Here is a 13,247-nt window from a genome sequence, read left to right on the forward strand (position 1 = left end):
TCTTGTAGAACAAAGGAGAGCTGAACAAATTAAATATTTAATATTCTCAGCTTTCTTCAGCATTATCCGACATAGAAAATATCAAAAACACAGGGCTGTGTGTTGAATACATCATTACTGTAATCTTGTGCATCATAACGCTGACTAAGCAATACTTGAATGATTGTGGGATAGTGATGGGGGGAATAATCCTGCACAGCCTAAAGTGGAAAATATTCAGACATTTACTCTCCACTTGTAGCTCTGGCTCTACTAGAAGACTCTCACTATCAGGATGAATAGATGGCCTTCCAAGGTTTCAACGTAACCTGGTTTTGGAAATAGGGAAGTACTCAAATGCCCAAAGGTTGGGGAGCAGCTTCAACAGAAGAACCTGTGACATGTGTCCAAAGTGACCCAGACCCAAAGGGGGCTGTCACCATGCCTGATGTCCCTTGACTTCCCTTCCCTCAGAAACATCCCCTCTGGGCAACAGGTCCACATCTGCTGTACCTTCCCTCTCGCATAACTAGTCCAAGTTCAGAGCCACAACAAAGCTATTTAATCGTCCAGTTCACAGCTGGGCTCAGCAAGGGTCACTATTCAAACCAGTTGGTCCATCACAAGCAGGTTATTCTCCAGTCCTCAACTCACCTCAATAGATTCTCCAACTAAAATTACAGGCAAGTTGTTATATTAAACCTGGAATTTAATGTGTTTTAAAATAAAACAAACTGCTGAAGGAATTATTCACAGAATATTACAAATGTCCACTTCAGCCACGATTCACGTTCCTGTCAGCTGCTTCTCAAAGTCTTCCTTGCTGATCTTGCCCTGCTTTAACTTCTTCAGTAATCTGGTGTCATTCAGCAGTTCATCGATATCGGCCTCATCATCAGACAGCTGCAACAAAGGGGAGTAAGATTCAAGTAACTGCTCCCCAAAACCCTGCCTCCAGGCAGGCAGTTACACTGTGGTTATTGGTGAATGAAAGTTTAAAATATAAACAAGTGAAGAATGCTGTGGTGGATGTCAGTGTTGAATTATGTTGTGCATTATGCCTTGTTAATTGTAACACTGTATGGTCAATTCATTTCACTGCATCTTATGGTGCGTGTGACAAATAGATTAGAACTTTGAACCTTGAAAGTCACAGCCGCCCAACACCAGCTACTGGGTCAAGGAAAGAGCGTTCACGTCGTGGCCCAGTCTCCACCAATCGTTCCACCGCCACGCACAAGAAGTGACAAGACACCATTGTATGCAGATGCCGAGAAGTGTGTTCAGTTCCTTGTGATGTGGACTCGATAAGAACACCAGCTATATCATGTTACTGAGCATGACGGAGTTGACACTTCAACAAGGTTGTTGAGGGAAGGAAGTGATTTAGTAATTGACCCAAACTGAGGACGGGATGGATTCTGTTACAGGCGGCAGCGGTGAGATGGAGGACAACACCTCCAATGCAAATTCCTGTCCAGATTATCTGCCTGCTCATCTCTTAAGAGTTTAAGTTTAAGAGAGTAGAATTGTGGATTTCTTTGCCACAGAAGGCTGAATGGGCCAAGTCTATGGATATGTTTAAGGCAGAGATAGATAAGATTCTTGATTAGTACGGGTATCAGGGGTTATGGGGAGAAGGCAGGAGAATGGGGTTAGGAGTGAGAGATAGATCAGCCACGATTGAATGGCGGAGTCGACTTGATGGGCCGAACGGCCTAATTCTGCTCCTATCACATGACCTTAGTATGCAACTGGGCAATGCAGTCCAGGAGTTAGAGTGTTTAAGAAGGAACTGCAGATGCTGGAAAATCGGAGGTAGACTAAAATGCTGGAGAAACTCAGCGGGTGCAGCAGCATCTATGGAGCGAAGGAAATAGGCAACGTTTCGGGCCGAAACCCTTCTTCAGGGGTTAGAGTGCCATCTTTATCCACATTTCCCCCACGTTATAACTGTGTCAGCTGCCATAATACTCCTCGTGCTAAAGGAGATGTACATGGAAACATTTAGCATCACAGGTCATCGAGAAAAATTCACATCACACTGGCCATTCAACCATGGGTCAAGTCTCTACATTAGTCAAAGAAAATACTGGTGCAACCACCCAGCCCATCGCATCCTACACCAGCCTCCACCCCACCCCAGCCTCTGCCCATCCCACCCCCTGTCCACCCCTCCACTCTAGCCCATTTCTCTGCCTCAGAGGTCGGTTCTCTGGATACTTTCAAGAGAGAGCTAGGTAGAGCTCTTAAAGATAGCGGAGTCAGGGGATATGGGGAGAAAGCAGGAACGGGGTACTGATTGAGGTTGATCAGCCATGATCACATTGAATGGCAGTGTTAGCTTGAGGGGCCAAATGGCCTACTCCTGCACCTATTGTCTATTGCCCATCCCACCACACCTTCCCCTTCGCAACCCACCTTCCTTTTGCTGGCCTGCTTTCTCTTCTTGTCTCTCTTGGTTTTCTGCTTTGACCAAGGCTTATTTTTCACAAATTTCTTTTTGGTTTCATTTTGCTTCTCCAGCTTTTGTTGTGCCAACAACCTCTGCCTCTGTTTCTCCCTGTTCTTGTCTTTGTACCGGATAGAATTGGTGTCAATATCCTCGGGTGTAAAACCTGGGAAATCCTTTCCTCTCATCTCGGGCATCCTGGGCAGTTTAAGGAGAGCAAAGCCTCTGGCCAGTGCAGCAAAATCTAGATCTGGAGAAACAAATCAATAGGTGAGGCTTCCTCAGGGCCGGTGTTTATCCAACGTCCAAAGCTGCAGAAATGGGGCTCACCTGGCGATCTCTGTCCTTCCAACTGGGATCACAATGGAGGAACTAGACGGGAGAGGGAGCAACTGTAGACGGGTGTCTGAGTAACTGTAGACAGTGTCTTGAGTAACTAGACGGGAGAGGGAGCAACTGTAGACGGGTGTCTGAGTAACTAGACGAGTGTCTGAGTAACTAGACAGGTAACTGAGTAACTAGACGGTGGGCCTGAGCTGAGGGGAGAGCTGGCTGTCGAGGAGCCGGGAGAAACTAAAACGGGGCTTGAGGAATCATGGAGAAATATGCAACTGGTACATGGTGGTGGTCAAGACCAGGGGAGAGTGAATGAACGGCTGGGGGGGGCTGGGTGTCCAGTGGGGGGGGAATGACCGGCCGGGAGGGGGGAGAGGGCACTGAGTGACCAGTGGGGGGAGTGATCAGCAGGGGAGTGGCCGGGGGGGGAGGACAGAGTGACCGGTGGGGGCCCATGAAACACCAGCATTCCGCTTACCTTTCATGCGGAATATCAGGCTGCACTGGTGTTTTGCGTAGGACTGAATAAAAGACACAAAGGCCTTCATTCCTTTCTCAAAGATAGCACGGTCCGATACAGCCAACTTCTTCAGACTTGGCAACACGTCCACAGAATCCTTCAACAGCTTCATCTGCTGCATTGGACACTACACAGACAACAAACCCCCTGAAATCAATTACAAACCTCCAGCAGCTTTGAGCAGTAACAGGAATGTTTACAGTTCTGGTAAATGCTGAGTGTTTATCAGTTGCTGCCCTAGGAGTGCGCGTACATTCATTTACACAACGGAGGCACGGTGGCGCAGCGGTAGAGTTGCTGCCTCACAACGCCAGAGACGCGGGTTTGATCCTGACCACGGGTGCTGTCTGTACGGAGTTTGTACGTTCTCCCCGTGACCTGCGCGGGTTTTCTCCGAGATCTTCGGTTTCCTCCCACACTCCAAAGACGTACAGGTTTGTAGGTTAATTGGCTTGGTGTAAATGTAAAATTGTCCTCAGTGTGTGTAGGATAGTGTTAACGTGCAGGGATCGCTGGGCTGAAGGGTCTGTTACAAACACTGTATATACTAAAGTGAACTCACATCATGAAAACATCCTACTGGGCTTCATGCAAAGGGGGAGAACTGTCTTTTGAAGATCAAAGACTTGCTCAATAGAATGAGTTTTATTACAGAATTACCACATGAGAGGAAGCATCTCTCCCTCCAGGCAAAGTTCTGGTGTTGACTCTTACCTCCCCCACTAACAGTCAGAAACACAAAGCCAGCACAGATGGTGGTAAAGGAAATCCGCTGCTCAACTGCAGAACTAGAGTGTAAGAGTGTCGGTCTCCCAATCTCTCTCTCCCCCAGTCTCTCTGTCTCTCACTCTCGTTACATGCTCCACGAGCTGCAGACCTGGCCATGATCATACTATACGGCCTCTACAGACGTACCTTCTGGTTGATGGAAAGGAAGTTGACGTAAGTCGCCTCCATGGGGAGCAGGAACACCAGGGCGTTGCCATGGTGACCAATGCGAGCAGTTCGTCCACAGCGATGGACAAAGGCACTACAAAACAAATCATGGTAAATCCTTTTCACACAGAGTTGTGAATCTGTCGAATTCTCTCCCTCAGAGGGCGGTGCAGGCCGGTTCTCCGGATGCTTTCAACAGAGAGTTAGATAGGGCTCTTAGGGATAGCGGAGTCAGGGGATATGGGGAGAAGGCAGGTACGGGCTACTGATTGTGGATGATCAGCCATGATCATACTGAATGGCGGTGCTGGCTTGAACGGCCGAATGGCCTACTCCTGCACCTATTGTCTATTATTATCTATTAAGGTCTTCAAACACCTACAACACCAGGCCCCGGGGCCACTAAACTGCTGAAACTACAGGGTCATTGGGACTGACACTGTCACCATCCTGCAGATGCAACTCCACACCCACAGCCCACACTGGCACGGCCCACACCCACATAGTCCACAGTCAAACCCTCCTCAGACACCCATAGCCCACACTCCCATCACCAGGCAAGGGAGGACCTTTGGTGTGGGGCAGTTCCCATGCTGTGAGGGTGCGTTGTTCCACAGCCGGTCCCCAATGGCCCACCCACGGCTGGTCCCCATCATACCTGGCGCTGCTGGGGGCATCGTACTGCAGCACCCAGTCCACCTCTGGAATGTCGATGCCGCGGGCCATGACGTCAGTGCAGACCAGGATGCCACTGGGAACAGACAGAGGGAAGAGTGGGTCAGCAGAGTCCTGTGTCCTACCCATGAGGCCCCTGGCTTCATGTGTTTCACAGCCATCTATACCAGCAGGGCACTCTCTGGCAGTGACCGATGTACCAGCAAGACATGGCTGCCACTGTCCCAGAGATTCACTACAGTGCACAGCTCCAGGGACCCAGGTTTGCCATAGAGTGCAGAGACGGTTCACCAGACTGATTCCTGGGATGTCAGGACTGTCTTATGAAGAAAGACTGGATAGACTTGGTTTATACTCTCTAGAATTTAGGAGATTGAGAGGGGATCTTATAGAAACTTACAAAATTCTTAAGGGGTTGGACAGGCTAGATGCAGGAAGATTGTTCCCGATGTTAGGGAAGTCCAGGACAAGGGGTCACAGCTTAAGGATAAGGGGGAAATCCTTTAAAACCGAGATAAGAACTTTTTTCACACAGAGAGTGGTGAATCTCTGGAACTCTCTGCCACAGAGGGTAGTTGAGGCCAGTTCATTGGCTATATTTAAGAGGGAGTTAGATGTGGCCCTTGTGGCTATGGGGATCAGGGGGTATGGAGAGAAGGCAGGTACGGGATACTGAGTTGGATGATCAGCCATGATCATATTGAATGGCGGTGCAGGCTCGAAGGGCCGAATGGCCTACTCCTGCACCTAATTTCTATGTTTCTATGACCTGTGTTGTCCTTGTGGAGTTTGCATGTTCTTCCTGTGACTGCTTGGGTTTCCTCTGGGTGATTCAGTTTCCTCCCAAGTCCTAAAGACGTGTGGGTTTGTAGGTTATTTGGCCCCCAGTGTGCGTGGAGTGGGAGAGTGCGGGGGTGTGGAGCGATGGTGGGGGGATGGGTAGTTTCCATGCTGTCTCTCTCTGTTCCTGACACAACATCCCAGCGCACATGGTCTCTGCTGCCTCACCGCACACCCATCCAATCACTTCAATTCCCATTGCTTGCTCCGAGTTTTATGAATTCTCTCTAACAAAGTGGCATTCAGCAGCTAATAACGAGGACAGGTAAGTTCTCCACTGCAGCCATTGAGCCCTTTCCTGCCCCACTGTCAGCAAACTCCACTGACATCAGCGAACGATGGAAGAGCAGGAGTGTAGGCTTGCACCCGTCAACATGCCACAGCTTGGTGCCACCATGTCACCTCACCCCGGCCCACTCTCTGCCTAACCGCAGGGGATTGGCACATGGCCCCTTCCACCAAACCAGTACCTTTCCAGCTGCCGAAACTCCATGAAGATGTTTTGCCGTTTGTGCTTCATTTTGCCATGGATGCACATGATCTGCACATTCTTCACCAACTTGCCCAGGGTGTTCCCAAAATATTCCACGCAGGCACACGTACTGGAAGCAACAAGCAGCCCCGTTAAACATGGCCGCGAACGGTGGGCTCAACTCCCCAAATAGACAGCAGCCCAACCTCGCAGAGTCACCCCCCCTCCTCAGTCACCCCCCCCCCCACAGTCACACCCCCTCAGTCACCCCCCCCTTCACAGTAACCCCTTCCTCAGTCACCCCCCCAGTCACACTCTCCTCAGTCCCCCACAGTCACCCCCCCCCCCCCCCACACATTAGTGAATAAATGGGTAACAGTCACAACCTGGCTCAGTCCCCCCCCACACACAGTCACGCCCAAAACTAGATGAGAGACGGAGTGATCCATCTTCCAGGAGCGCACGTCCCGGCCCCTGGGCACAAGGGGCTTTTCCTCAATCTACAGACGCCTGTAGTGAGCGGGCGGTGAAGCTGATGGGTACAGGCGGCCCTGTGTTGCCTGGTTACAGAGGCCCCATGACCCCTGGATACAGAGGGGCCACGACCCCTGGGTACAGAGGGGCCATGACCCCTGGGTACAGAGTGGAACCAACAATCACCTGAAGAAGACCAGATGTTTCTGTTTCTTGTGCTGACGGAGGAAGGCAACTAACTGGTTAAACTTCTCATCAGCTCGACAGATCTGTAATGCAAAGAGCCCAAAGATTCAGAACAAAGCTCTCTCTCTCTCTCTCTCCCGCTGTACAGATGCTGCTTGGCCCGCTGATTATTACAACAACAGGCGTTGATATTGGTTTATTATTATAGTTGTGGCATCTCGGAGGTGCAGTGATGAAGCTAGTTTTAATCTAACCAGGCACATGATGCGTGTAAATGTACATCAAGGTTAGGCAAGAGGGAGAGCGGGACCTTATGCAGAATATCCTTAGAGCTCCAGAGAAAGTGCAATTAAAGATAAAAGTGCAAGGCCACAATGAGGCAGATTGGAAGATTCATTAAAGGTGAGCGGTGGTGTGACCTACAGTCCTGTAAATAGTGTTTGAGCAGTGCGGCCACACAGCCTGGGTGTACGGGGGGGGTCTGAGGGCAGACTCTCAGGGCATCCGTGTGGAGGATCATCACCGCAACATGTCCTCGTGGCTCAGGAAGTCGAGGATCCAGTATCGGGGGGGGGAGTGCAGATTCCTAGATCCAGGGATGTGGAGATGAGTTTGGTTGGGATTATGGTTTTGAAGGGGAATCTATTTAGTCCGACGTGGGTTATCTGGACACTGCAGGTATGAGTGTGGGAGCAGGAGATGGGACGGCCGTAGGACAAGAGAGATGGATGTGCGGAGTAAGGAGTGTGGAGTGAACGGGGGAGGGGGGTGGGAGTGCGGAGGGAATGGGTGTCATGGCCGCTCCAAACCAGAGGCCCTTCGGCCCGCTGGAGGTGTGTGATCTCACCGTGTAGTAGTTGTGCAGGCGGATCGGTGTCTTCTGTGTGCTCTCTGCCGCCAGCCCCTTCTCCTTGACTGTGATACGGACTGGGTTACGCAGCCCTGCACGCACCAGCGACTCCACCTCGTCTGTCTGTGTGGCCGAGAACAGCCCCGTCCTCCGCTGCTTCGGCAGCAAGCCCAGGATGGTGTTCAAACTGCAGCCAGAGTGGGGACCTAGTCAGGGCCACATGACGCCAGGGGGACCCTGGCCACAGCTGGCAACACCGGGGCAGAGCTCAGTCACTGATCACCCCCTCCCCCCACCCCAACCGACCAGCGCTGTAGATCACGGTACTTACAACAGCAAGGACTGCAGTGAAATGTCACCGAATGTGTTAAGAAAGACACAGAGTGCTGGAGTAACTCAGCGGGTCAAGCAGCATCTCTGGAGAAAATGGATAGGTGACATTTCGGGTCAGGTGGGGAGAAAGCTGGAAAACTGTGCTGGGTGCGGAATAAAGCCTGGCAAGTGATAGGTGGATACAGGTGAGGGCGGTTTGATGGGCCGAAGGTTGAACAAAGGCCAGAGATGACAAGGAGACAACAGAGAGAGGAGAAAGTTGTAAAGCCAGAGGGTGGAAGGGGGGCAGAGGGGAAGAGAGGGTGGGATGGTGGGCACTGGGGAGAGGGGTCAGCTAACACCGAATAGTCATAGTGTTCTCTGCTTACTCCCCCAACATCCTCCACAGAAGCTGCCTGATTCACTGAGTTACTCCCGCAGCGGCCCTTCCCCGTGTCTCCCACACATTTACATTTGCAGCCTGTCCCACCCCCAACTGCCACCCTCCTCAGCAGCCTGTCCCCAGCTCCCCCAGCCTGCATCTCCAGCCCCCACCCTCCCACATTGCACCGTCCCCAACGCCCCACCCTCCCACACCACCCCATGCACCCTCGCCAGCGCCCCACCCCCACCTGGCCTCGAAGCCCAGGTCGAGCAGCCGGTCAGCCTCGTCCAGCACCAGCACGTCCAGGCTCCTCACACATCCGGCCAGCTCCACCCCGTCCGCTCGTCGCCTCAACATGTCCTCCAGACGGCCAGGAGTGCCCACCACGATGTTCCCTCTGTCCCAAACACACACATAGCTTCTCCTCAGTCACCGCTCAGTCACCACTGGGCCGGGTACCAGCCATTGCATTCCCCCCCGCGTCATAGATCGTGCCAGTGCCCCCCTCCCCCCCCCTACTGGTCCCAGGCCACGTGCAGCCAGGGGGTGGTCTAGTGGGGGCAGGGTGGAGGTGGGGAGGTTGGTGGAAGGGTGGGTCACCACAGAGTGGTCAGGGCCGGTGGTGGGGGGTAGGGGGGGGTGGGGAGGGGCAGTGGGTGGGGGCAGCCGGGGGGGGGGGGGGGGGAGGGGGTTGGTGGAGGGGCAGGTCTCCACAGAGTGGACTTGGCCCAGTGGGTGATGAGAGTGAGGGGATGGCAGAGCCAAAGGCCCAGGGTTGGAGCAGCCAATGGGCAGAGTGCCGGCTGCCTGGTAACCGGAGCATTGTAACTCAGAGCAGGAGTAATGCTGGCACTCGGAGCGAGTCAGTGAGTGAGCCTGTAGCCTGGCAAAGGGCAAGGCAGAGGCTGTAACCCACTAACTGGCCTAGAACCAGCGCTGGGAGCAACGTTCAATTGGCCAGAGGTCCACACTCACCCATTCTTCCTGAAGTTCTCCACGTCTTCCATTGGATTCCTTCCCCCCACCAATTAAGAGAATCTGACTGAGAGCAGAACGCTGCTGATTAACTCCTTCACCCACCGATGCCCCACACCATCACCCACCGATGCCCCACCCTAACCCACCGATGCCCCACACCCTAACCCTGCCCCACCCCTAACCCACCGATGCCCCACACCCTAACCCACCCCTAACCCACCGATGCCCCACACCATCACCCACCGATGCCCCACACCCTAACCCACCGATGCCCCACACCTTCACCCACCGATGCCCCACACCCTAACCCACACAGCACTGGGCAGACCCAGGGAGCCCACAACACATAGACTCCTCCCCTCACTCACCTGAACTGTGGGAAGTGCACTGTGAACTGTCTGAACACCTCATCGATCTGGACAGCCAGCTCCCGGGTGGGAGTGATAATGAGAGCCCCAACCTGTATGTGCAAGGAGAAATGAGGAGAGTCACTCCCACAAACTGAGCCCACAGAAGCACTGACATCTCTGGAGGGCAATTCATCAAATGAACTCCACCTCACTGAATTACTGCTGCATTCACAATTCACTGTAGGATCTTTGTGCATTATTTAAAATGTAAGCAGAGGTCCATGCCAATGTATTTAGAGTGTTATAGAGTAAGGAAACAGGCCCTTCGGCCCAACTCGCCCACACCAGCCATTTGAAGGAATCTCTAACACACAGATCCAGCTGATCATATAATAAAGAATGCGGAGAGCAGGAAGACGGTCATAGAATCACAAGCACAGAAACATTCCCAACGACCAGCCCATTGTTTCACTGATTAAAAATAAGCCTTGTACATGGTCCCAGGTAGGCACCGTGGAACTCCTCTGCTCTTCAGCACAGTCCCATGGAACCTGACAGAGTAAAGTGGCCCCAGTGTGACTGCCCGGAAACCACAGTGCGGCACTCAGCGCCACCCTAGGGCAGGGACAAATCCACACTCTGTCAGTAATGTGAACGAGTCAAGCTTTAACCGTCCAGATTATTTCATGTTTATTTTACAACGATTAATCTCAATGCTCAGGAAATTTTAAACCATGCACAGAACAAACCTGCATTTTCTTTAACTTCTCCTCGCGCTTTAAAAGGATTTCCAAAGTTGGAATGACGAAAGCCAAGGTTTTCCCACTGCCGGTCACCTGCAGTACATGAATGCATGAACCTTCAATCGGCAACAATCATTCAACAAAATCCAGAGAACGTGTTTAAGCCACCAGGTAAGTAACTTACCGCCTCTACTGCTACATCCTTGTTGTTCATAAACAGGGGAATGGTTGCAGACTGCAAGAAAATACAGGCAGATGGAGTCAAGTTCCCCTTTGAAAGGGCTGATTTAATCACTTTTTGTTTAAACCTTTTCCCACAACAGTTGAAATGTGTCTGCTTTGGTGAGTGAGAATTCTCCAGCTATTATTCAGCTGCTTGAGTAGTATATCCAAATAACTATCAGCGCGGTGAAGGGCTTTAGTTAAGATATTTTGATAAGTTGCCATTTATTGCGCATTAATAATAATTAGTGCTACAGTCAATGCAAACTAGATATTGGCTGGATCCAAGACCCAAACACCAACGGTACACAAAAATGCTACAGAAACTCAGCAGTTGCAGCAGCATCTATGGAGCGAAGAAATAGGCAACGTTTCATGCCGAAACATTGCCTATTTCCTTCGCTCCATAGATGCTGCTGCACCCGCTGAGTTTCGTCAGCATTTTTGTCTACCTTCGATTTTCCAGCATCTGCAGTTCCTTCTTAAACCCAAACATCAAAGTCAACCCTACTACAGCACCTGGTCCGATGCAAACACACTGACTCCAACCTATTCGAGGTGCCCACTGCTTCCACAGTAGTGGGTTGAAGAGTGACAAGAATAGTGGGGTGAGGAGGCAGGGCGATGGGTGCAAGTCAGGGGGAAGGGCACTCGGTGCTAGGACAAGGGTGAAGGGTCAGAGTGAGGGATCACTGGGAAGAAACTGTCCCTGAATCTGGAGGTGTGCGTTTTCACACTTCCATACCGGTTGCCGGTTGGGAGAGGGGAGAAGAGACAAGAGGTAGAAGTGTGAAAACGCACACCTCCAGATTCAGGGAGTTTCTTCCCAGCTGTTATCCGGCAACTGAATCATCCTACCACAACCAAACCAGAGAGCAGTTCTGAACTACTATCTACCTCACCGGTGACCCTCGGACTATCTTTGAACAGAATTTGCTGGCTTTACCTTGCACTAAACGTCATTCCCTTATCATGTATCCATACACTGTGAATGGATCGATTGTAATCATGTATTGTCTTTCCGCTGACTGGTTAGCACGCAACAAAAGCCTTTCACTGTACCTCAGTATAATAAACTCAACTGGAAGATCAGGGCGATGAGTACAGATGACAGGTGGGTGAAAGGTCAGGGGGAGTAATGACATTCTTGCCATAGAGGGAGTACAGAGGAGGTTCACCAGACTGATTCCTGGGATGGCAGGACTTTCATATGAAGAAAGACTGGGTAGACTTGGCTTGTACTCACTAGAATTTAGAAAATTGAGGGGGGGATCTTATAGAAACTTACAAAATCCTTAAGGGGTTGGACAGGCTAGATGCAGGAAGATTGTTCCCGATGTTGTGGAAGTCCACAACAAGGGGTCACAGTTTAAGGATAAGGGGGAAGTCTTTTAGGACCGAGATGAGAAAAACATTTTTCACACAGAGAGTGGTGAATCTGGGAATTCTCTGCCACAGAAGGTAGTTGAGGCCACAGTTCATTGGCTATGTTTAAGAGGGAGTTAGATGTGGCCCTTGTGGCTAAAGGGATCAGGGGGTATGGAGAGAAGGCAGGTACGGGATACTGAGTTGGATGATTAGCCATGATCATATTGAATGGCGGTGCCGGCTCGAAGGGCCTACTCCTGCACCTATTGTCTATGTTTCTCTGAAAGGTCGGGGGTAGTGGGTGGAGGGAAAGGGTCAGAGGTGGTTCCCCCCTCCCCCCCCCCCCCCGCCCGCCCGCCGACCCCGAGTGACCTGCACCGGCGTCATGTGAGTGAAGTTCAGCTCCCGCAGCGACTCGAGGACCCGCGGGTGGAGCCCGAGCGGCAAACTCTCCCAGCCGCCGCAGTCCGCCATCTTCCCCACGCGTGCTTCCGGCCCGCCGCCTTCCCCTGGTCCGCCGCTCGCTTCCGGCCCGCCGCCGCCGCCGCCCCTAATCCTAGTCCGCCGCTCGGGCGTTCCGGGGAGCGAAGGCCCCGCCCCGTTCCACGCCCACTCTCTATTGACCAAAAAAAAGGGCCTTTCATATATATTTCTAGTTTAATGAATTTAGATTTAGTGATTTAAAACCCTCCAACACGGCTTGGTGTCTAACTCAGAAGAACTTAATTTGCTTCCACAACTTAATTCCCATTTATCAGGGGTTGCAGGCTGAAGATAAACGTGTGGCAACTACAATGCAGTAAAACCTGTTCCCACACAGCAGCAATTCACAAATAGCACAGCCTGGCGCCTTATAGGTCGGAACCTTAAGGGTAGGAGTAGATTGGGAGAGGGCAGAGGGCAAACTACAATATTATCAAATAGGAGCGAGAAAATTTGGGAGCAGTTGTTTAGTTTAGAGATAGGGCAAGTCTACAATTAATTAAGTTTTGTGATATAATGTGGAAACATGCCCTTATGCCCACACTGTTTAAGAAAGAACTGCAGATGCTGGAAAAATCGAAGGTAGACAAAGAATGCTGGAGAAACTTACCTTAGGGTTTCGACCCAAAACGTCACCTCTTCCTTCGCTCCATAGATGCTGCCTGACCCGCTGAGTTTCTCCAGTA

At 51.5% G+C, this 13,247-nt stretch overlaps 1 protein-coding gene across 1 annotated transcript; it reads right to left on the reverse strand.

Annotated features, from left to right (window-relative positions):
* Nucleotides 1-18: 18 nt before the first annotated feature.
* On the reverse strand, nucleotides 19-12,607 carry ddx55 (DEAD (Asp-Glu-Ala-Asp) box polypeptide 55). Its single transcript, XM_055655473.1, is given in 14 exon segments — nucleotides 19-882; nucleotides 2,401-2,681; nucleotides 3,246-3,414; nucleotides 4,203-4,317; nucleotides 4,882-4,974; nucleotides 6,209-6,340; nucleotides 6,871-6,953; nucleotides 7,718-7,907; nucleotides 8,665-8,814; nucleotides 9,393-9,476; nucleotides 9,764-9,855; nucleotides 10,495-10,581; nucleotides 10,673-10,723; nucleotides 12,451-12,607. Coding segments are annotated over 14 exon segments (1,746 nt in total). The 5' UTR covers nucleotides 12,553-12,607; the 3' UTR covers nucleotides 19-765.
* Between the last annotated feature and the right edge of the window lie 640 nt (nucleotides 12,608-13,247).

This window comes from Leucoraja erinacea, chromosome 25 (assembly GCF_028641065.1).
Source record: "Leucoraja erinacea ecotype New England chromosome 25, Leri_hhj_1, whole genome shotgun sequence".
In the NCBI taxonomy this organism is placed as follows: Eukaryota; Metazoa; Chordata; class Chondrichthyes; order Rajiformes; family Rajidae; genus Leucoraja; species Leucoraja erinaceus.